The sequence below is a fragment of the Nerophis ophidion genome, linkage group LG29 (assembly GCF_033978795.1).
Source record: "Nerophis ophidion isolate RoL-2023_Sa linkage group LG29, RoL_Noph_v1.0, whole genome shotgun sequence".
Taxonomy (NCBI): domain Eukaryota; kingdom Metazoa; phylum Chordata; class Actinopteri; order Syngnathiformes; family Syngnathidae; genus Nerophis; species Nerophis ophidion.
The window spans coordinates 2,464,124-2,489,278 of NC_084639.1; the positions used below are offsets into that span (position 1 = coordinate 2,464,124).

Here is a 25,155-nt window from a genome sequence, read left to right on the forward strand (position 1 = left end):
AATTGGTTGAAAAATATGGAAATGGTGAAAGTTTGAAAAAAATGGCCAATTCATTTTGAATGGGGTAAAATGTCCTGGAAAACAGGAAATTCTGGGAAATATGGGATTTTTTTTTTTTTTTTTACTTGGAGGCAGTTTATAGGTGGAATGCTTTGAATAGTTTGAAAAATGTGGAAATGGTAGAAGTTTGAAAAATGAGTTAAATTACTTAACCATTTAATGGGGTAAAATGTCCTGGAAAACCTGGAATTCTGGGAAACCTGGGAATTTTTTTTTTTTTAAACTTGGAGGCAGTTTAATTTTCCAAAATGGTGGAATGTGATGTGTTGAAGCTGGTTTTGAATCGGTTGAAAACTGTGAAAATGGTGGAAGTTTGAAAAATGGTTAATTAATTTTCAAAGGGGAAAGATGTCCCAGAAAACTTGAAATTCTGGGAAAAACGGGATTCTTTTTTTAACTTGGAGGCTGTTTATACTTCCAAAATGGTGGAATGTGTTGAAGCTGGAATGGTTTGAATAGTTTGAAAAATGTGAAAATGGTGGAAGTTTGAAAAATGGTTAATTCATTTTGAACGGGAAAAATGTCCCGGGAAATCTGGAATTCTGGGAAATATGGGAATTTTTTTTTTTAACTTGGAGGCAGTTTAAATTTCAAGAATGGTGGAATGTGTGGAAGGTGGAATGTCTTCCTTTGAGCGATATTTCCCCAATCAAATTTGGTTTTAGCAATCATGAATATTTCAGTTGTTTTTATCCTTCTTTGTGGGGACATTGTTGCTTGTCATGTCATGTTCGGATGTACATTGTCTTTGCTCCACAGTAAGTCTTTGCTGTCGTCCAGCATTCTGTTTTTGTTGAATTTGTAGCCAGTTCAGTTTTAGTTTCGTTCTGCATAGCCTTCTCTTAGCTTCAATTCCTTTTCTTAGGGGCACTCACCTTTTGTTTTTTTTTGGTTTAAGCATTAGATACCCTTTTACCTGCAACCTGCCTCCCACTGTTTCTGACCTCTACGAAGCAATTATCTACTGGCTGCCACCTACTGATATGGAAGAGTATTACACGGTTCAACAACAACACATCATTTGCACACTATAATTACTGGTTTGCAAAAAAATATTTTTAACACAAATATCTGAAATTAGATATCTCCCACGGCACACCAGACTGTATCCCATGGCACACTAGTGTGCCGCGGCACAGTGGTTGAAAAGCACTGTTATAAATCATAATAAATGTTGTTAATTATGTGTTCAAGGCCTACTGAAAGCCACTACTACCGACCACACAGTCTGATAGTTTATATATCAAATATTAACATTGCAACACATGACAATACGGCCTTTTTAGTTTACTAAATTACAATTTTAAATTTCCCGCGTAGTTTCTTGTTCAAAATGTCGCGGAATGATGACGCGTGTTTGTGACTTCACCGGTTGTAGCGGACATATCAGCCCAGCACCACTTATGGCTAGTAGTCGTCTCTTTTCATCGCATAATTACACAGTAATTTGTACAACTGTGTTGCTGAACCTTTTGCAATTTGTTCAAATAATAATTGAGAATATTGAGAATGTTGTTGGTGGAAAGCGGTGGATTGCAGCTGCCTTTAGCACCGAAACACAGCCAGTGTTTCTTTGTTTGTGGTGAAGCTTTAACACAGAGCGGTCAAGCGAACATGTTTCTCTATGTCAACCAGCAAGTTTTTGGATGGATAAATTGTGATATTAAGTTGGCTCTTACCGGAGACTTCGGTGTATTATGGAACCTCCTCCTGTAGCTGTCAAAAAGGCAGCTGTGATCTTGGCTCCTCGGCTTCTCTCAGAGACACTGGCGTTCACCGCAGCCATCCGACTTTCAGGTATGACTTTAGAATCTCACTAACTCAATAAAACACTATTAACACAATAAGCAGATCAGGGATTTTCCAGAACTATCCTAGTAAATGTGTCTAATTACATCTGAAACGCTACCACTAGCCGGAGCTTTTTATTTATTTTTTTTAGTGCCTCACTCTAACTTTCCTTATCCACAAATCTTTCATCCTCGCTCAAATTAATGGGGAAATCGTCGCTTTCGCGGTCTGGATCGCTCTTGCTGCTGGTGACCATGATTGTAAACAATGTGAGGAATTCCACAACCCATGACATCACGCGCATATCATCTGCTAATTCCGGTACAGGCAAGGCTTTTTTATCAGCACCAAAAGTTGCGAACTTTATCGTCGATGTTCTCTACTGCAGTGGTTCTCAACCTTTTTTCAGTGATGTACCCCCTGTGGACATTTTTTTAATTCAAGTACCCCCTAATCAGAGGAAAGCATTTTTGGTAAAAAAAAAAAAAAGAGATAAAGGAGTAAAATACAGCAATATGTCATCACATTCTGATTTATTGAATTGTATAACTAAATTTTGCTCATTTGTAGTGGTCTTTCTTGAGCTATTTGGAAAAAAAGATATAAAAATAACTAAAAAATTGTTGAAAAATAAGCAAGTGATTCAACTATAAATAAATATTTCTACACATAGAAGTAATCATCAACTTAAAGTGCCCTCTTTGGGGATTGTAATAGAGATCCATCTGGATTCATCAACTTCATTCTAAACATTTCTTTACAAAAAAATAAATCTTTAACATCAATATTTATGGAACATGTCCACAAAAAATCTAGCTGTCAACACTGAATATTGCATTGTTGTATTTTTTTTTAAGTTCATATTTTGTATTATTCAATAAATATATTTATAAAGGATGTTTTAATTGTTGCTATTTTTAGAATATTTTTTAAAAAATCTCACGTACCCCTTGGCAAGTACCCCCATTTGAGAACCACTGCTCTACAAAATCCTTTCAGCAAAAATATGGCAATATCGCGAAATGATCAAGTATGACACATAAAATAGAATAGAATAGAATAGAATAGAGTTTTATTGTCATTATTGCAATGAACAGGTTCAAAGAACAACGAAATTGGAGCAGCTCCTCCTAAGGTGCATATACAATATGGTAGTATAAATTAAAAAAAAAAAAATAAATAAATAAATAAAAAATAAATAAATAAAATAAATAAATAAATAAATAAATAGACTTGCTATCCCCGTTTAAATAAGAACATCTCATTTCAGTAGGCCTTTGATTGTACCACCTTTCCCCCCCCCAGGTCGATGCTGACACCATACCGGCAGGGGGCGGTAGTGAGCAGCGAAGCCATGCTGACATGACAGAAAAAAAAACACAAACAACTCCTTTTTAAAAGCCCAGCAAAGCAAGATGGCGGTGCAGGAGACAGCATCTCAACTCTCCATGGCTCTCAAAGTCCAAGAATACCCCACCTTGAAGGTAAACACCGGCCCCAACTGACACCAAGCGGCGGCGTCGCCGTTTTTCGGCGTCGGGGCGAAATGTGCGGCGGAAAGTGTTATTGTGTGTCAAATGTATCCTGACAGCGGATGCTAACGCTAGCCCAGCTAGCTCCAGCGTCCACGTCCGTTAACGTGCTGGTCCTCTCCCCGCACATCTCGCCCTTTACTCGGACAGCCTGTGCGCTATTCCCCGTCCATGTGTGCCGGTTGTTACGCGATGAGGATTGACAGCTTTGTTATTATATTGTGTTTGAACAAACGACACGTCGGGTTTCAACATGGCACACTCGGGCCGATCGTCGCTTTATTTGTCGAGGGTCGGGGGCTGCGTTGATCATTGATTGGCTTTTTGGCGTCACGCTGTGATGGCTTTTTGACAAGTCTGCCGCAAGGATGGCCGGATACAGAGCGGCCGATCACCTCGGCGACGTCAGCGAAGTGACATGCGAGAATAGCGTACATGCGTGCGGGGGTACAGCCAGTCTTCCAGTGCATCACAAAATGGCCTGCGGGAGAAAATGAGCCGCCTGCGCCCGCAATAACTAGCTGCGACACCGCCGCCGATACACCAAGCAGCACGGATCGCTTCCCCTTATTTCCCCCTCGCCTGGAGCTTCTCTCTTCGTGAGTAGCAACACAATAACCACATGTTATGAAGTCTGGCTTTGTGGTGTGTTTTTTTAAAGTGTCTTGGCTTTTGATGCTGCAGCCAAGAAAGGAGGATGAGGATGGGATCCATTTTAAATCTGCACTGTTAGAACTGGCACCAAAATGGGGTGGATGGTGGTGGGGGGGGGGGGGGGGGTCTCATCTGCGGATTGCATGTTTTCAGTGAAGATGACGTCACAACTGCAGGTTGCATTGCAACAAAATGCTGTTGCTCATCAAAAAAAAAAAATTAAATCTTGATTTTACATGTTAGGTGGCGACTTGTCCAGGGTGTACCCCTTACTTGCCAACTTTGAGACCTCGGGGAATATTCAAGAGGCCCCCGTGTGTGTATATATATATATATATATATATATATATATATATTTCACACTCGTCTTCCGCCCGATTGTAGCTGAGATTGGCGCCAGCCCCCCCCGCGACCCCAAAAGGGAATAAGCGGTAGAAAATGGATGGATGGATATTTTACTAAATATGGGCTTCACGGTGGCAGAGGGGTTAGTGCGTCTGCCTCACAATACGAAGGTCCTGCAGTCCTGGGTTCAAATCCAGGCTCGGGATCTTTCTGTGTGGAGTTTGCATGTTCTCCCCGTGAATGCGTGGGTTCCCTCCGGGTACTCCGGCTTCCTCCCACCTCCAAAGACATGCATCTGGGGATAGGTTGATTGGCAACACTAAATTGGCCCTAGTGTGTGAATGTGAGTGTGAATATTGTCTGTCTATCTGTGTTGGCCCTGCGATGAGGTGGCGACTTGTCCAGGGTGTACCCCGCCTTCCGCCCGATTGTAGCTGAGATAGGCGCCAGCGCCCCCCGCGACCCCGAAAGGGAATAAGCGGTAGAAAATGGATGGATATTTTACACCCTAGACAAATCACCTCATCGCAGGGCCAACACAGAAAACATTCACTTATCAGATTTAATTTGATAGTCATTGTTATTTGATCTACTATACAATATATCAGGGGTCGGGAACCTTTTTGGCTGAGAGAGCCAAAAAGACAAATATTTTAAAATAAATAAATGGGTTGTACTTGTATAGCGCTTTTCGACCTTCAAGGTACTCAAAGCGCTTTGACACTACTTCCACATTTACCCATTCACACACGCATTCACACACTGATGGAGGGAGCTGCCATGCAAGGCGCCAACCAGCACCCATCAGGAGCAAGGGTGAAGTGTCTTGCTCAGGACACAACGGATGTGACGAGGTTGGTACTAGGTGGGGATTGAACCAAGGACCCTCGGGTTGCGCGCGGCCACTCTTCCACTACGCCACGCCGTCCCCTAAATGTATTTCCGTAAGAGCCATATTTTTTTTTTAACACTGAACACAACTAAACACGTGCATTTTTAAGTAAGACCAACATTTCTAGAGTATAATAGGTCTCTTATTCTTTGTAATAACATTGTTATTCTGAAGATAACTGTGGAGGGGGCGTGGCCTGCGGGCCTGCAGCAAACCACGGTGTGCCAGGACCGGCCTCTAAATCAGCGACAGGTGCGTAGATGGCCCACCTGGGCCTTGTTATCTAATCACCTGTCGCTCTGTTATTAGCAGCAGCCAGGAATAGAGACGGGATTGGAACTGTAGCCAGAGCGCGAGCAAGAACGAAAGATAAATAAAAGTTGCTATAAATCTGATAAATATAGGTTGCTATAAAAGTACAACCCATTTATCATTTATCATTTAAAATAAATAAATGGGTTGTACTTGTATAGCGCTTTTCTACCTTCAAGGTACTCAAAGCGCTTTGACACTACTTCCACATTTACCCATTCACACACACATTCACACACTGATGGAGGGAGCTGCCACGCAAGGCGCTAACCAGCACCCATCAGGAGCAAGGGTGAAGTGTCTTGCTCAGGACACAATGGACGTGACGAGGTTGGTTCTAGGTGGGATTTGAACCAGTGACCCTCGGGTTGCGCAAGGCCACTATCCCACTGCGCCACACCGTCCCTATAAAGAGAAAACAACAATTGCTGGAAAGCAACTGAGAGACTTATTGAAAAATAAAACAATATTGTAACCCTGAAACAGGCTCTCATGTCGGTGCTTGGTGGTCTGAAGAACCCCCAGGAGGGCAAGCCCCACACTAACAAATAATAAATAATTAACTTCTTACATTAACGCAACTTCTGGAACAGGTGTGGTAGAAAACGGATGGATGGATTAAAAATGCATGAGAATGTTTTATATTTTGAACATTATTTTTAACACTGTAATGACAAGTGGAATTATTAATTACACTTGTGTTAAGCAATGTCAGCTCAGATTTATCTGGGAGCCAGATGCAGTCATCAAAAGAGCCACATCTGGCTCCCGAGCCATAGGTTCCCTACCCATGCAATATATGTTAAGATCCACCCGCATCTTTTTTGGTGTTCAAAAACGGTGTTCATATCATTTATTTTGTAACTAACAAAAAAGACAAAAGACAAGTCTGTGGCAGATGGTGCTAGTTTTTAGGAGGATATATAGTTTTTTTTGTTATATTTTTATAGGCTTATATTTGGATGTAAAAAAGGGAAACAATGTGATTTTTCCATACAGTGGAAAATCAATAGTTGCTGCCTGACCTGGGAGCTGGCTCCTTGAAAGGATCTGGTCTTAGTTCCCAAAGCCATGAAAAGAGAAAATTATGTCCTTAATGTTATCTTACATTAATCTGTGATGAGGCGGTAACTTGTCCAGGGTGTACCCCGCCTTCCGCCCGGATGTAGCTTAGAGGACTTTAAAGGCTACAATGTGTGTTCTTGTCTCGTGATTTTAAAGTTAAAGTACTAATGATTGTCACACACACACACACCAGGTGTGGCGAAATTTGTCCTCTGCATTTGACCCATCACCCTTGTTCACCCCCTGGGAGGTGAGGGGGAGCAGTGGGCAGCAGTGGGCAGCAGCGGTGCCGCGCCCGGGAGTCATTTGTGGTGATTTAACCCCCAATTCCAACCCTTGATGCTTAGTGCTAAGCAGCAAGGTAATGGGTCACATTTTAATAGTCTTTGGTATGACTCGGCCGGGGTTTGAACTCCCAACCTACCGATCTGAGGGCGGATACTCTAACCCAGGGGTGCCCACACTTTTTCTGCAGGTGAGCTTCTTTTCAATTGACCAACTCGAGGGGATCTACCTCATTTATATATATCATTTATATTTATTTATTTATGAAAGAGACATTTTTGTAAACAAGTTAAATGTGTTTAATGATAATACAAGCATGTGTAACACATATAGATGTCTTTCTTTCACGAAGACAAGAATATAAGTTGGTGTATTACCTGATTCTGATGACTTGCATTGATTGGAATCAGACAGTAATGATGATAACGCCCACATTTTCAAATGGAGGAGAAAAAAAGTTGTCCTTTCTGTACAATACCACATGAAAGTGGTTGGTTTTTGGCATCTAATTCATCCAGCTTCCATACACTTTACAAGAAAAACATTGGCGGCAAATTATGTAGCTTGCTTGATTGACATTCACGGCACCCGAGGGTCTTGTGAGATGACGCTGGCTGCTGCCAGTTCATTATTATGAAAAAATGACAGAGAGGAAGGTGAGAAACACTTTTTATTTCAACAGACTTTCGCGCCATCCCTTCCGTCAAAACTCTAAAGAGTCTCAGAAAGCTGGCGTGCACAAGTGATGTGCACGCCAGCTTTCTGAGGGCTCGCTTGTGCACGCCATTTTTCCGAGACTCTGTATTTAGTTAGCGCAGGCAGCATGAAGCAGGGCTTTTATTGTGAAGATAGGAAATGTGCAGTCGGCCTTTAGAGTTTTGACGGAAGGTACGGCGCGAGAGTCTGTTGAAATAAAAAGTGTTTCTCGCCTTCCTCTCGGTCATATTTTCATAATAATGATCTTGCAGCAGCCAGCGTCATCTCACAAGACCCTCCGGTACCGTGAATGTCATTTAAGTGACGTCTTGCTGAAGATTGATGATCACTCATTTTTAGGTCTATTTTTTTTAAAAGCCTGGCTGGAGATCGACTGACACACCCCCCGCGGTCGACTGGTAGCTTGCGATCGACGTAATGGGCACCCCTGCTCTAACCACTAGGCCACTAAGTAGGTAATTTTGAATGAGAGACAATTAAAAAATTCAGTTCCCCCTTTTTTTTTCTACATTTAAAACATTTCCTTGTAACAGTGATTCGTTGGTCAAAATGTTGCATAGATTATGTTTTACAGGCCATCTTCAAGCTGCTTTTGTGACATTCTCTTTAGGATGCGCTGTTTGTAGATGGTCTTGCTTACATGCCTCCACTTTGACTGTCTTCTCGCCATCTTTGTTGTAGTTGCTAGCACTTCCATATGGAATCTACAGACTTATTAAGTTTCAACAATTCGCTGTTTTGTACAAGCAATGGCAGCGCGACCAACATTTTATTGTATAACATGTTGGTCGCAGGCAAGCAAAATGACTGAGGCCATTGGAAACTTTGCACAAACAATTGCTCCGAATCCTTGACCGAAAACCAAAACATCACCATCACTGTCTCCAAAAATATAGATTGTTAAATTTAGCTAACATTTAAAGATTAGCATCAATACAAATTGCCCATCGAATCCTAAATAACACTGCACCAGCACCACTTAAGCACTTTATCCAGTTTACATCTGCTGTGACAACTAGAAACACAAGCCAGAGGGCGGTGTAGCGTACCCAGATGTAAAACATCGTTTGCACAATCAGCCTTTTCATACAAAGCGATAAAGGAATGAAACGGCGTCACAACAAACTTGAAAAGTCTAACAGATTACTCTTCATTTAGAATATATGTTAAAAAGTGGCTTTGGAGCAAGCAAAGCTGCTCACACGGTCACTAAGGTGGAGACTATGATTGGCACATCAACTTCATGTGTATTATATTTATCCATGAGAGCATTTTTGTTGTAAACTGTGAGGTGTGTCTGTTAAAATCATGGTTGTTTTTACAAATGATGACATATGTGAACAAGAGCATGTGTTTTCTGTGTGATGATGTAAATGAGGTGTGGTTGTATTGTACAATAAGTATCTGTCCAAGAAAGGGCATTTTATGACTTTTCTTAATTTGACTACATGCTATAGTAGGATTTATTTTCATAATTTTATTGCATGATTTTTGTATTCCTTAAATTTAGGTAGCCAAGGACTGCAGATGGAAATGAGCTATTTAGTTATAATGTGGTGCAGAAGATTTGTCTTTAAGTGCATGTTCCCTTTTAAATAAAGATTAACTAAACTGGTGGATGATACATGTACATGTACGAGCCAGTCTGCCCCACAACAAGAGGATAGAGAAATAAGAAGGATCTTATTGACTACAACTTTGGGCTACAATGGACTCGTGCAAAGCACTTTTGTGAGATGTCATAATTGGGGCAAATTCCAAACAGCTCATTTGGAGAGAGTATGAATGAAAGCAAGATGGTTTGCCTGCATGGTTTCATTTCAAATATTGGGGACTTATGCAAATCCCAAATACACACAAATAGGTGCCAATAGGTAAGAAAAGCTGTTTTTTGATAGCAGCTCCCCTTAAAGATCCAAACTAGTCTTTTTTGGTCTTCAAACCTAAAAATGTATATTTGTATCTCTAACAAAACGGCAAAAAAAGTCATGTCCGTTGCAGATGATGCAAGTTCTTGAGAGTGTTTAGTGATATTTTTCATAGACTTTAATATTTTGGTTAAAAAATTAGAATACTGTACTACTAATATGATTTTCCAAACATAGGAAAAAAAAATTTTTTTTGCTTTGAACTAGGAGTTGGCTTATTTACAGGACCTGGTCTTAGTTCCTGAATCCATGAAAAAGGAAAATGTTGTCTTTAATGTTATCGCACATGTTTCCTACATTACTATTTGCCTAATCTCCAATACAATACCTATTAATAAATTAATCCATTTTCTTATCATTCTTCCAAAATGATAATAGCACACATTTTCCAAAGCTCACTTGGTTTCAGTTTTCTTCAAGTAAGAATGAATGTAAAAAACTAGAAAAGAACAGCTCACGGTCCTAATTTTTGTTTTATTACCGAGCATGAGCGCCAGTGGTTAGTTGTGATGCATTAGAGCCAGTGGGTGAAATGAATCAGTTTAAAAATGTCAGGTACTTAGAAATGAAGCTTCTATTTGTCTCCATGTTGCGGTACCACACTGATAAACATTCACCTCCTCCCTGCTGGTTGTGGTGTTGCAGGTGCCCTACGAGACTCTGAACAAACGCTTCCGAGCTGCCCAGAAGAATATCGACAGGGAGACGAGTCACGTGACCATGGTGGTCGCCGAGCTGGAAAAGACGCTCAGCAGCTTCCCAGTGGTGGACTCCGTGGTGTCCCTGCTGGACGGCGTGGTGGAGAAACTCAGCGCCCTGAAGCGAAAGGTGACACATACTAGGTTCCCCTGCACAAATGTCTTGTATTAGAAAAATAATTGAACTAGCTTGGTGGCAAATACAATTATTTTTAACAATCTTTATTATTGTGGATGTACTTAGACTTACTTATTAATGTCATTCAAATTTGAACTTTACAGTACAAATAAGAACAACATTTCATTGCATTAGCTCATGGTAGTGCAGGATAAAAAAGCAATAAGGTGCAGAAAAAAATAGTTTACTGTACAGATAAATATATTGCACTGTTGCATATGCATCCACATTTATGGATGTAGGTTATATTGTCTTTATATTCCAGCGAGTTAATCCATTTTTGGGGGAATTGAGGGGATTATTATGTTGAGTTCAAGAGTCTCACGGTCTGAGGCAAGAAGCTGTTACAGAACTTGGAGGTTCTGCTATGGAGGCTGCGGAACCTCTTTCTAGAGTCCAGCAGTGAAAACAGTCCTTGGTGGGGCTGGGAGGAGTCTCTGCAGATTTTCTGAGCCCTGGTCAGGCAGCGGCTTTTTGCTATCTCCTGAATATCTACATTGCCAATAATTGGCAATGTAGCACAGTAAAAATATGTTTACGAGTAACACTTGAATTTAGTACTTCCATAATACCTTTTGTCATCGTCCTGTGCTCATGCAAGTAGGGATGTGTACCAAGTGCTAATAATTTTGGGTACCTGTTCCAAATTAGGTGGGTCCAAGAGGACCGTAAAGGTTCTGGACTAACTTTTTCTCCAGCTGACTGATGTTATTTTGACACACTGTCACATTCAGTTCAGCTGCTACAGCTACACAATAAAATTAGCTTGGAATAATGACAAATAAGGAAGCAACACCACACAAAAGTTTGTAACACATTATTTCCCCCTCAAAAGTTCCTCAAAGTCAAGCACACTTTGTCAGTTTGAAGTCAACACACTTTGCTAACGACAAGTCCCAACCGCGTTTTAATCATCCGTTGTCCTAGCGATCCAATAATCTACAGGCCAATATTAATCCACTCAAAGTGAAAAATTTAGCTAATATGATAATCCCCAAATTTGCTTTGAAGCAAGATAGCGTCCTGCTGTGACTGACAGATCCCTGGTCGCCGTCTGGTTTCACTCCTTTACGCCGTGTTTTTGTGTCATTAAAACACATTTGGCCTAAATGTGTTTCAGTTCGTTCTGTCTCTTGACCACAAACTGAACGATCCCAGCATTACATTTGCTCACCGAGTGTTTTCATTCGTTAAATACACACTACACACACACACACACACACACACACACATACACTGGTAGCTGTTAACAGTCAATATGGCTTCCGATTTGTCTCTCAAATAAGTTTGTGTGCAACCTAAACACAAATACCAATTCCTATTGTTCTAAAATGCACAGCCAAAACATGCTAATTGATTTATATGATATATCATGAAAAAGGTTTGTGCTCTGCACATGCTTGCCGTATATGAATATTTCCAGCTAAGTATAATTGTAATGAATCGAAACAGAGTGATGGATTTGTGTGGTCTTTCCAAGAAAATGACATAACTGCATTTCAACTAGCAATGCACACATAGTTGACTTGTTTACGACTAAAACAAAAACATGTTGATAAAATACTTCCCTTCTGTGAGATGTTACATTGCATCGTGTTGGAGGGCTTGAATAAATAAATAAATGGGTTGTACTTGTATAGCGCTTTGAGTACTTCAAGGTACTCAAAGCGCTTTGACACTACTTCCACATTTACCCATTCACACACACATTCACACACTGATGGAGGGAGCTGCCATGCAAGGCGCCAACCAGCACCTATCAGGAGCAAGGGTGAAGTGTCTTGCTCAGGACACAACGGACGTGACGAGGTTGGTACTAGGTGGGATTTGAACCAGGGACCCTCGGGTTGCGCACGGCCACTCTTCCACTGCGCCACGCCGTCCCTGGTTCAAGCTCTTGTGCTAATATAATTGCTAATGAAAATGTATTTTTTCCCATCTATATTTCCACAAATTACATTTAGTATTGATAAGAGTATGGGCTATACCGGCATTAATAAGGAATATTGAGAGGGTATCGTACCGATAAACTCTTGACGACCTACTCAGTGGCCTTGTGGTTGGAGTGTCCGCCTCGAGATTGGTAAATTGTGAGTTCAAACCCCGACCGGGTCTTACCAAAGATTATAAAAATGGGAACCATTACCTCCCTGCTGGGCACTCAGAATGAAGGGTTGGAATTGGGGGTTAAATCAGTGTTTTTCAATGTTTTTTGAGCCAAGGCACATTTTTTTGCGTTGGGAAAAATCCGGAGGCACACCACCAGCAGAAATCATTAAAAAACGAAACTCAGTTGACAGTAAAAAGTTGTCGAAATTGTTGGATATGACTTCAAACCATAACCAAGCGTGCATCGCTATAGCTCTTGTCTCAAAGTAGGTGTACTGTGACAACCTGTCACATCACGCCGTGACTTATTTTGAGGTTTTTGCTGTTTTCCCGTGTGTAATATTTTATTTCTTGTCTTGCGCTCCTATTTTGGTGACTTTTTCTCTTTTTTTGGTATTTCCCTGTAGCAGTTTCATGTCTTCCTTTGAGCAATATTTCCCGCATCTGCTTTGTTTTAGCAATCAAGACTATTTAAGTTGTTTTTATCCTTCTTTGCGGAGACATTGTTGATTGTCATGTGATGTTCGGAATAACATTGTGGACGCCGTCTTTGCTGTACAGTAAGTCTTTGCTGTCGTCCAGCATTCTGTTTTTGTTTACTTTGTAACCATTTCAGTTTTAGTTTCGTTTAATGCCTTCCTAGGAGCATTAGACACCTTTTTACCTGCACACTGCCTCCTGCTGTTTCCCACATCTACAGAGCAATTAGCTACCGGCTGCCACCTACTGATATGGAAGAGTATTACACGGTTACTCCACAGACACTCAACAACAACACATAATTTGCAGACTATAATTACTGGTTTTCAAAAATTATTTTTAACCCAAATAGGTGAAATTAGACAATCACCCACGGCACACCAGACTATCTCACGGAACACTAGTGTGCCGCGGCACAGTGGTTGAAAAACACTGGGTTAAATCACCAAAAATGATTTCAGGGCGCGGCCACCGCTGCTGCTCACTGCTCCCCTTACCTCCCATTTCACCACACCTACTGTGTATAATTGGTACTTTAACTTAACAATATACATCCTTACATGCGGGTGTATCACCTCCGTACACGATGTTACGATCCCACCTACACAGTTTTCACAGTTTTTTTTCACATGTTCTTTAACGGGTCTTTTCGCTCTGCGTCACCCACAGGCTGCCGAGTCCATCCAAGCAGAGGATGAGAGCGCCAAGCTGTGCAAGCGCCGCATCGAGCACTTGAAGGAGCACAGCAGCGACCAGCCGGCCTCGGTCAACTTGTGGAAGAAGAAGCGCATGGACCGCATGATGGTGGAGCACCTGCTCCGCTGCGGCTACTACAACACCGCCGTCAAGCTGGCCAGACAGAGCGGCATCGAGGTGACTCCGCCTGGCTCACTTATAGAGTTGTTCACCAGAGCACAAAGCGACTTTGTCTCAAGCTATTGGATATATCTACCCTCATTTTTCAGGATCTTGTCAACATTGAGATGTTCCTCACTGCAAAAGAGGTGGAGGAATCCCTGGAGAGGCAGGAGACCGCCACCTGCTTAGCTTGGTGCCATGACAACAAGTCCCGCCTTCGCAAGATGAAGGTCTCTTTGTTTTCCTTTTAAACTTGACAAGTTGCAAAATAATTTTTCAAGGCTTGTAGGTAACAATAAAAGGTAATAATGACAACCGCATTAAAACTCCTGACAGTTAGTATTACGGTTTTATATTCAAATGATATAAAAACCTTGTTTGATAACTGCCATTTGATAAACATACAGATTGACTGCCACCAGCCCGTGAGCTTAAATACTAACATGATATCAAAGAAGCAGTGGCAGGCTGTGCGTTTCCCACCTAGGCCTTCAGAGATGTCCTACTTAGTCTGAGTTTAATAAATACCTCTCAAAATACCATAATTTATGACATGAAATGCTATACAAAAAGAATTGTGCAAGACTGTGCGTTGAATCACCAAAACTGTGCAAAACAGGCTATATGTCGGCACATGTAAAAATCAATGAATCAGCATTTAAAACATACCTTACATGGTACTGTCAAAATTAAATTAATTGTAAAAGACATATTAAATGTGGAAAAATAAAGAAAGAAAATATTTGAACTTTTTCTTTGTGAGTTAAAAAAGTGAGAACCGATGATTTGTCTGTACGGCTCCGTTGCCCCTTCCTGCTTTTTGAAAATTTCAATTTGGGATCGACAAGTGAAAATCCAATCACTTTCACGTTTAGCATAAGGCTACCTATATGGGCTATGGTCAACCACTCGTGATCTGATTGGCAATCACAACTGTCTATCCGGCAGAATTCACACAGCGCTGGTGACAAGCTATCTGAATTCTGATTGGACAAAAACTCTTGAGGTAAAAACAAGCAACACTGAAGCTTAATAAGACATGAAGAGAATATGATGAATACTTTAAAACTGGCTTTTATTAATCTATGGTCATGATTTATGTTAGGCCAGCCGAGAAGGCCTTGCTGGCCCTTACGGCATACCACTGTTAAGAAGCAACACATCTAAACTTACAAACACATAGCTGTCTGATGCCTCCATGGGAAGTTGTTTAGGATACGTCCGACCTGTAGGCGGCTACGAAGAAGACTTGGGACACACTGGAGAGACTATCTCCCAGCTTGCCTGGGAACGCCTCGGTACATCCCGGGTTGAGCAGGATGAAGTGGCCGGTGAGATGGGAGTCTGGGCTTCTCTGCTTAGGCTTGTGCACCGTGCGAGGCAAACTTGGATAGCGGAACTAGATGGATGGAACTTGAATGCTTACCATTAAAAAATGCATTATGGTGAATATTATTAAAAGTGTTAAAAGGGAACTGTACTTTTTGTGGAATTTGGCTTGACTATGGCAGGAAAAGTGTGTAAATATTGTAAATTGTTTGCGTGCAACAAGAAAAGCCCGATGTGTTTAATACCTTTTAACTTTTATTGTAATCTTCTACAGTTGTTCATTGAGTGCAACAAGAGCCATATGTGTAACATCGTAAGATGCTTTTGTGTAAATGAAACCAAATGTCCTCTTTATTTTAAAAAGTAGCGAAAAATATTTAAATACATTTTGGTACCGGTACCAAAGTATTGGTATCGGGACAACCCTAATATATACTAACAGCATGTGTATGAAATTGTATATATGTAAAAGTTTTCAAAATTGGATGTTTTAAAAGTGTTTTATTGGCGAAATAAAGCAAATCCCATTACCACCAATGTGAACAAGCTCTTGCTAGTGTTTTACAATTTAGAAATCATTAAAAAAAAGAAACATATATGTTCTTGTCTCACATAAGGATTGTGAATAATAGGCAAAATTCTCCCTAAATGTGAAGTTCCCCTTTAATCCCTTTTTTAGAAAAATAAAGATAAAATAAATAATAACCAAATAAATAACCGAAGCGCGGTCAGCCACTTGAAAATTGTGGGGTTTAGGGGGCCTTAATGGATTGGAAACGGTGGCAGAGGGGTTAGTGCGTCTGCCTCACAAGACGAAGTTCCTGAAGTCCTGGGTTCAAATCCAGGTTGGGATCTTTCTGTGTGGAGTTTGCATGTTCTCCCCGTGAATGCGTGGGTTCCCTACGGGTACTCCGGCTTCCTCCCACTCCCAAAGACATGCACCTGGGGATAGGTTAATTGGCAACACTAAATTGGCCCTAGTGTGTGAATGTTGTCTATTTATCTGTGTTGGCCCTGCGATGAGGTGGCGACTTGTCCAGGGTGTACCCTGCCTTCCGCCCGATTGTAGCTGAGATAGGCGCCAGCGCCCCCCGCAACCCCGAAAGGGAATAAGCGGTAGAAAATGGATGGATAAATAATAACCAAATAAATAACCGAAGCGCGGTCAGCCACTTGAAAATTGTGGGGTTTTGGGGTCTTAATGGATTGGAAACACCAAATATTGAACACCTAAGATTGACGGCTTGTAGGATGGAATTAAATGAACTCTTTAGTCACACATGAAGGACAAATGAAATGACGTACTCCAAAGATTAAATACAAGAATTAAATAAAACGGCCACAAATACAGAACTTGTTACTTTTATCCCAGTGATTGTTTGTACTACAGCAAGGGGCGTTGCAAAGCAAGGCGATACAGGTTTTTAATATGCAATAGATGGTATCCTGTTTATTATTGCATATTAATACATATTTCTGTCACTATGCCAGAGTAAGCCAAAATGCTGTGTTCATCTGCAGCTCCTAGACAGTTAGTAGAAGTTGTCGTAAAATAATACAATTACACGTAACAATTAACAGTACATTCACAGAACAACATGTAGGCTATTATACATCCTTAAAATATTGTCTCAGGCTACCTTGGAAGGATATTCACACAAGCTCCATGACCCGTCTAGCATTCGATAATCTCCATCCTTAATGATGGCTGCGACAGTCGAGCGCTTGACCCCAAAAGAGCGGCCAATATCGGTGCGCTCTTGTTCACCTCTCTGCGGGGATGGCTTTCCTTTTCTTTGATGAACTGTCGCTTGGAAAACATATTGCAGTGCAGCAAATAAATATAAAGCAACGTTATCACATGCTGCGTTTTTGTGAGCTCTTTATTTTTTTTAATTTTTTTTTTATTTATTTTTTTTTGTCCTGTCCAGCTTCTCAGGCAAATCATATAGTTGATGTAGATGCCCATATCGGCTGTTCAGATTTATTTTACAAAAGAGAAGTGTAAGATACTTCTCTTGTTGTCTTATTTGAATGTGACTTTATTAAATGTATTTATATTATCATTTGGTGCAGCCGGGCCGGAACAGGAGGGGATAGAAAGAGGAAAAAAAGGAAGACAGAGGTGGAAATTGTGGGGATAAGAGGGGGATTAGACAGAGAGACAAAAACAACAACAGCAAATACAAAAATAACAACAACAATAGAACAACACCAGCACATACATAATATGTACAAATATGATCGTAAAAGTGATAGCAAATAAGCAGTTAGTAAAATAAATAATATAGTAATGACAATGAGCATTTTTACACTACAACTGGAGCAATACAAATACCAAGAGAAAAAGCGCTATTGATCATGAACAAAACCAATAGATTACCTCTATTATCAACAATAAAGTTGTTCAAATGCAACGATACGTATATATAATGATAGCTAGAAAGATAATAAAAAAAATCGAAATAAATGAAAAAAAGAAAAAAATAAGAAGGAATACCGAAAGATGAAAGGGAAGAGACAGAGGCAACCTATATTAATCTTGTAGATTGTCATAATAACAATGGTTTAAGCTCTGTCAATATGCCTTGTGTTACCCAGTTTACCCTAGGGCAACAGCATTGATATATGTTTAATGAAACAAGATTATGTGCATGAGTATATGTATGTATATGTACTTGTATATGAACAGAATGTGTATATGAATGTTTGTACAGTATATGTATGTTTGTTTGTACAGTGATTGTATATGTACAGTATATGTATGTTTGTTTGTACAGTGAATGTATATGTACAGTATATGTATGTTTGTACAGTGAATGTATATGTACAGTATATGTATGTTTGTTTGTACAGTGAATGTATATGTACAGTATATGTATGTTTGTTTGTACAGTGAATGTATATGTACAGTATATGTATGTTTGTACAGTGAATGTATATGTACAGTATATGTATGTTTGTTTGTACAGTGAATGTATATGTACAGTATATGTATGTTTGTTTGTACAGTGAATGTATATGTACAGTATATGTATGTTTGTTTGTACAGTGAATGTATATGTACAGTATATGTATGTTCGTACCGTGAATGTGCGCATGGATGGAAGGACTTGGAGTATGTAGATATGTAATGTATTTGTGTATGTATGTGGGAGCGTAGGTACCAATGTATGGACGTTTGTATGTATGAGTAACGGTGCGTGTTGTGTTAGTATATATGTGTGTTTGTATGTACAATATATTTGACTCCTAGTGTGCGTGGGAGCCAGAATATAAAGCAATGTTATCACACGCTGCATTCTTGTGAGCTCTTTGTTAGCTACTTTTGCGTCGTGTCCTTCGCAGAGCTGCCTGGAGTTCAGTTTGAGGATCCAGGAGTTCATCGAGCTGATCAGACAAAACAAGCGAATGGATGCCGTCAGGTACCTTGATGCGGTGGTGTTAGATACCACTTTTAAAGTCATTGTTTTCACACTAATTTGTACATGCTCGTGTGCATCAGACATGCGAGGAAACACTTCAGCCAAGCAGAAGGCGGACAGTTGGATGAAGTTCGGCAGGTGATGGGCATGCTGGCCTTCCCCTCAGATACACACATCTCCCCGTACAAGGTAACATAGTCACCTTAGGGTTTAATGTGGGCGTTTCCATGTGAGTCTGACAATCAAGCGCATATCAATGCTCGTGTTCCCCCTACCATTTTATTCTCATTTTATTCATCAATAATAGGGTTGTACTGTATACTGTTACTAATCAAGTACACAGTTCTATACTGCTTTTCAAAAATGACGGTACTTTTTTTTTTTTATGGACGTATGCCACGAAATGGTATTTTTGTAATATCTTAATATTTTTAAGCCATGTCACGATTCACAATATATATCTGGATATTTTGCCTTAGCCTTGAATGAACACTTGTTGCATATAATCACAGCAGTATGATGATTCTATGTGTCTACATTAAAACATTCTTCTTCATACTGCATTAATATATGCTCCTTTCATGCAGAGTGGGAAATCACAACTAAGTCAATTTACCAACACAGTGTTTATTAAACAGTTATTAAGCCGTGGCACAAACATTCAAAACAAAGTGCAAGATTGTCAGAGACATTTTAAAACAAGCTATGAGTGCACTTTAGTGCATGATGTCAGTAAGATGACATATCAAAACAACACTAAATGAAAGTGCACTTTTTGTACAGAACACCACTACAATAGTTTAAAACATATAAAGTGCACTTTTGTGCATGATGTCACACAAGATATTTCAATAACTGCCAAATAAAAATGAGCTGCATAATAGGAAATCAAATAGTTTATGTCCTTCGCTATGTGGTAGGTTCCTGCGGACGTTGTCTCCTTCTGTTGTTGACAATTATTTTCATACGGTGTTGATGTGTAAATAGTTGCGTAGGCATTTTTTTGGGGTGTGGCACCAGCCGAGATGTTGACATGCGGAGTTTCAAGCATTCCTCATTCTCTAGCGGGTGACTTTTCAAATGGTGCTACACAATAGCAGTAATGCTGCTTTTTGTAGCAACACTTTTGCCCCACACTTGACAAACTACGGTTGTCCGTTCGACATATTCCCACTTGAAGCCAAACCACCGCCAGACGATGGACCCCTTGCTGTTTTTCTTGGGAATTAATTCTTCCTTCATTTGTTACCAGATTCGCACCGTCTTTCTCTCATATTACCACTCACACCACAGCTAACATTACCCATGCTGCTACCTCTCTGCTCCGCGAGGGCGTATACGTATGTGACGTATGTAAGAAGGTGCGCTTGTTTTATGTCTCTGTGAGAAGGAGACACAAGAAAAAGTGAGAAGAGCCTGTAGTGTAATGCTAGCAGCTAAAAGCAACTGCGTGAGGACGTATACTTGAATATCACGATATAGTCATTTTCTATATCGCACAGAGACAAACCCGCGATATATCGATATGTCGCCCAGCCCTAATTGCAATACAGTCTGCTACGTTACACGTGTACATGTATTGGTGCTTGTTTCTTCTGCACGCTAGAGGTGCAACGATTTTAACGTTATCAACAAAAATAAATGTAAAAATTGGTCGCTGACATCATCACTGGTGTTTTTCCGGGCAGAAACAGACATGCCGAGCAACATGAAGAGCTAAATGGCTGCAGCCACTGTAATGTAACTGTCTACGCGTTGACCCCCGTCCATCCAGTTTACAACTACTGTGTTGTAATACCACTAATATGCTGAGGACTCATGTGACCTCTCAAAATCCTAATGCAAAATGCACAGATTCACGTGTCACTGCCAAATGTTTCAATTTGGTCTTTCGTCCTCCCGCTGTCCCAAAAGGATCTTTTGGACCCGACCCGCTGGAAGATGCTGATCCAGCAGTTCCGATACGACAACTACAGACTGCACCAGCTGGGGAACAACTCTGTCTTCACCATCACGCTGCAGGCCGGTCTGTCTGCCATCAAGACACCGTATCCTTGCACATTGTAGTTCCGGGTGACCTCTTTATTCACGTGTGAGCTCATCTGGTGAAATAGACTTGGCAGGCATTTCTCATCGACAGCAGTTTGCCATGAGTATACCGATGTTCCCTCTAATTTTTCATGTGTCAGCTCAAACGCCCTGAACATTCAGTGGATCACATGAGCAACATCAGACATGCACTCTGTGGCCACACCAGCATAACACCATTCCGAGGTTTTACATAAGTTAAATGTTTTATTATAATAATCAAATAACAGCAGTTATTTCCGTTATATTATTTTCTAAAATAAATAACTTGGTCCTTTGACAATGAAAATGGATAAAAAAAATGTTTTGCATGAGCTGTATGCCATACAGGGGGTCCCGTTGTGCAGGAATTTGAGACATGTACCCCTCTGAGATCACATTTAGTTCTCCTTAAAACATTCACATTTTGCGCAGTGAGATGTGTACTGTAGCACAAGCATGGGATACAGTGTACAACTTTTTGTCTGTAAAATACATAATGACATACTTTTATTAGCATTTATATAATCTAGTAACTGCATTTTACGATTAATATCCATAAATTAACATTCTTAATACCTGAAATTGGGCTTCACGGTGGCAGAGGGATTAATACGTCTGCCTCACAATACGAAGGTCCTGAGTAGTCAGGGTTCAAATCCAGGCTCGGGATCTTTGTTTGTGGAGTTTGCATGTCCTCCCCGTGACTGCGTGGGTTCCCTCCGGGTACTCTGGCTTCCTCCCACCTCCAAAGACATGCACCTGGGGATAGGTTGATTGGCAACACTAAATGGTCCCTAGTGTGTGAATATTGTCTGTGTATCTGTGTTGGCCCTGCGATGAGGTGGCGACTTTTCCAGGGTGTACCCCGTCTTCCGCCTGATTGTAGCTGAGATAGGCACCAGTGCCCCCCGCGACCCCAAACGGAATAAGCGGTAGAAAAAGGATGGATGTATGGAATACCTGAAATTGGGATTAGCAAACATCCGATTGTGGAGTTTGGAACATATGGTGCCCGTTTGTTTTGCCAAAACAGTTAGCATGCAGCATTTAACTATTGCAACTGCTTCAGCTGCTATAAGCTAACCTGAAGAAAAGCAAAACGCATGCATAACACGGTGTTGATGACAGGAGTGGCTGTGTGTGAACCGCATTAGTGTCGACCTGGTAGTTACAGTTAAAAAGTTAAAGTACCAATGATTGTCACACACACACTAGGTGTGGGGAAATTATTCCCTGCATTTGACCCATCACCCTTGATCACCCCCTGGGAGGTGAGGGGAGCAGTGAGCAGCAGCGGTGGCCGCGCCCAGGAATCATTTTTGGTGATTTAACCCCCAATTCCAACCCTTGTTGCTGAGTGCCAAGCAGGGAGGTAATGGTTCCCATTTTTATAGTCTTTGGTATGACTCGGCCGGGGTTTGAACTCACAACCTACTGATATCAGGGCGGACACTCTACCCACAAAGCCACTGAGTAGGTCATAGTAATGTGTGTTGTTGGAGTTGTCTGACTTTTTTTGTGGCTGTGAAAACATCACTGGCTGAGCCTAATGTGTTGGTCTTTTGGCACAAATAAAAGAGACCGGCTGCTGTCAATACAACATTGTAGTTTTTTTGTTTTGGTCATATTGTGGCAGAAAGTGACCTGTTTTGCTAAAAAGTTGATTGTTGATGCAGACCACTGCCTTCTCCTTCAAGGCCTACTGAAATGAGATTTTCTTATTTAAACGGGGATAGCAGGTGTATTCCGTGTGTCATACTTGATCATTTCGCCATACTGACGTATTTTTGCTGAAAGGATTTAGTAGAGAACATCGACGATAAAGTTCGCAACTTTTGGTGGCTAATAAAAAAGCCTTGCCTGTACCGGAAGTAGCAGGCGATGTGCGTGTGACATCACGGGTTGTGGAGTTCCTCACATCCGAACATTGTTCACAATCATGGCCACCAGCAGCTAGAGCGATTCGGACTGAGAAAGCGACGATTTCCCCATTAATTTGAGCGAGGATGAAAGATTCATGGATGAGGAAAGTGAGAGTGAAGGACTACAGAAAAAAGCCTATACAGTGGGAGCGATTCAGATGTTAGACAATTTTACTAGGATAATTCTGGAAAATCCCTTATCTGCTTATTGTGTTAATAGTGTTTTAGTGAGATTATACGGTCGTACCTGTACATCCTGAAGGTTGGCCCCAAACCTTTCTTCAGCACCAGTCGACGGGTGGTGGCGATGCCCATCTCTGCCCTTCGCAAGGAACCCTCTTGGAAACACGATCTTTCGAATGCATCGCTGCATAATACACTGTACTTTGTGTGTGTGGTCCAATCCAACCGTGTTTGCTTGACTGCTCTGTTCTATAGTAAAGCTTCAGCGTCATCTTTCGGGAATGTAAACAATAAAACACCGACTGTGTTTGTGTTGCTAAAGGCGGCCGCAATACTCCGCTTCCCAACCTACAGCTTTCTTCTTTGACGTCTCCATTATTCATTGAACAAATTGCAAAAGATTCAGCAACACGGATGTCCATAATACTGTGGAATTATGAGATGAAAACAGATGACTTATAGCTGGGAACGGTGCTGGAACAAAATGTCCTCTACAATGCGTGACGTCACGCGCACACATCATACCGCGACGTTTTAGCATGATACTTCGGCGCGAAATCTAAAATTGCAATTTAGTAAACTAAAGCGGCCGTATTGGCATGTGTTGCAATGTTAATATTTCATCATTGATATATAAACTATCTGACTGCGTGGTCGCTAGTAGTGGCTTTCAGTAGGCCTTTGAAACGTGTTGGCGGACGTCATTCTTTTATCTGATGTGACCACTTGTCACTCACAGAATTGCATTGAAAATGATACAGAATGAAGTATGTTTATTTAGTTTTTATAGTAGTGGTTGGCTTTGGATTTTGTGTCGCTGTATTGATTTTCTGTCCGCAGAGCACACCTTCGAGTGAACATTGGTGTGATCTTCATTTCTTGACCCTTAACCTCCATGATGCATTCAGTCAGTGCTACAAAGAGGACGGCACCTCCAAGAACCCTGATTGCCCCGTGTGCAGTAAATCTCTAAACAAGCTGGCCCAACCTCTTCCCATGGCCCACTGCGCCAACTCCAGACTGGTGTGTAAGATCTCTGGAGAGGTCATGAACGAGAACAACCCCCCCATGATGCTGCCCAACGGTTACGTGTACGGCTACAATGTGAGTGCAAATACACGTCCCTCTCCTGTTCGAATTTCTCTCTAAAAACGCTCACTTAAACTACCGGTAGAGTGAAAAAAACAAGGTGACTTTATATGCTTATGTGTTTCATTGTGTCCATTAAACCATACCCAATTCTCGACATATGTGAAAATACTGTCTAAACATAAAAAAATGAACACGTTCATTTTGAATATTCCGCTCTGAATATCTTCGGCAATTTCTGTAGATTCTACGCCACTGGAGTAACGCTTCTGCACTCTGACCACGGATCAGTCAGACTGGAAATACGCAGAAATCTGAAAGAGATGTGCGGTTTATCATTTCAAAGTCCTTATGAGAGACAAAGATAGATATGTTTGACTTTTTTACGCATTCGAAATCTAAATTAAATAGCTAACAATTAATCAACAAATCGAGGGTCCTCTAGAGCAGTGGTTCTCAAATGGGGGTACTTGGAGGTATGCCAAGGGGTACGTGAGATTTTTTTTTTAAATATCATGAAAATAGCAACAATTCAAAAATCCTTTATATATATTTATAATAATACTTCAACAAAATATGAATGCAAGTTCATAAACTGTGAAAAAAAATACAACAATACAATATTCAGTGTTGACAGCTAGATTTTTTGTGGACATGTTCCATAAATATTGATGTTAAAGATTTTTGTTCTTGTGAAGAAATGTTTAGAATTAAGTTCATGAATCCAGATGGATCTCTATTACAATCCCCAAAGAGAGCACTTTAAGTTGATGATTGCTTCTATGTGTAGAAATATTTATTTATAATTGAATCACCTGTTTATTTTTCAACAAGTTTTTAGTTATTTTTATATCCATCCATCCATCATCTTCCGCTTATCTGAGGTCGGGTCGCGGGGGCAGCAGCCTAAGCAGGGATGCCCAGACTTCCCTCTCCGCAGCCACTTCGTCTAGCTCTTCCCGGGGGATCCCGAGGCATTCCCAGGCCAGCCGGGAGACATAGTCTTCCCAACGTGTCCTGGGTCTTCCCCGTGGCCTCCTGCCGGTTGGATGTGCCCTAAACACCTCCCTAGGGAGGCGTTAGGGTGGCATGCTGACCAGATGCCTGAACCACCTCATCTGGCTCCTCTCCATGTGGAGGAGCAGCGGCTTTACTTTGAGTTCCTCCCGGATGGCAGAGCTTCTCACCCTATCTCTAAGGGAGAGACCCACCACACGGCGGAGGAAACTCATT

General features: G+C 41.0%; 1 protein-coding gene across 2 annotated transcripts in view; it reads left to right on the top strand.

Annotated features, from left to right (window-relative positions):
- Positions 1-3,191: 3,191 nt before the first annotated feature.
- Positions 3,192-25,155, top strand: part of maea (macrophage erythroblast attacher, E3 ubiquitin ligase) — a 29,961-nt gene continuing 7,997 nt past the window's right edge. The window contains exons 1-9 of one of the 2 annotated variants that reach the window (XM_061891865.1): positions 3,243-3,335; positions 5,449-5,526; positions 10,227-10,409; positions 13,716-13,919; positions 14,012-14,134; positions 18,582-18,658; positions 18,739-18,847; positions 20,573-20,706; positions 23,742-23,937. In XM_061891865.1, the coding sequence (XP_061747849.1) occupies positions 3,267-3,335; positions 5,449-5,526; positions 10,227-10,409; positions 13,716-13,919; positions 14,012-14,134; positions 18,582-18,658; positions 18,739-18,847; positions 20,573-20,706; positions 23,742-23,937 (1,173 nt within the window). In that variant the 5' untranslated portion in view covers positions 3,243-3,266. Of the gene's footprint in view, positions 3,336-5,448; positions 5,527-10,226; positions 10,410-13,715; positions 13,920-14,011; positions 14,135-18,581; positions 18,659-18,738; positions 18,848-20,572; positions 20,707-23,741; positions 23,938-25,155 lie in introns of both variants that reach the window. The other variant, XM_061891866.1, reaches the window with a different exon arrangement.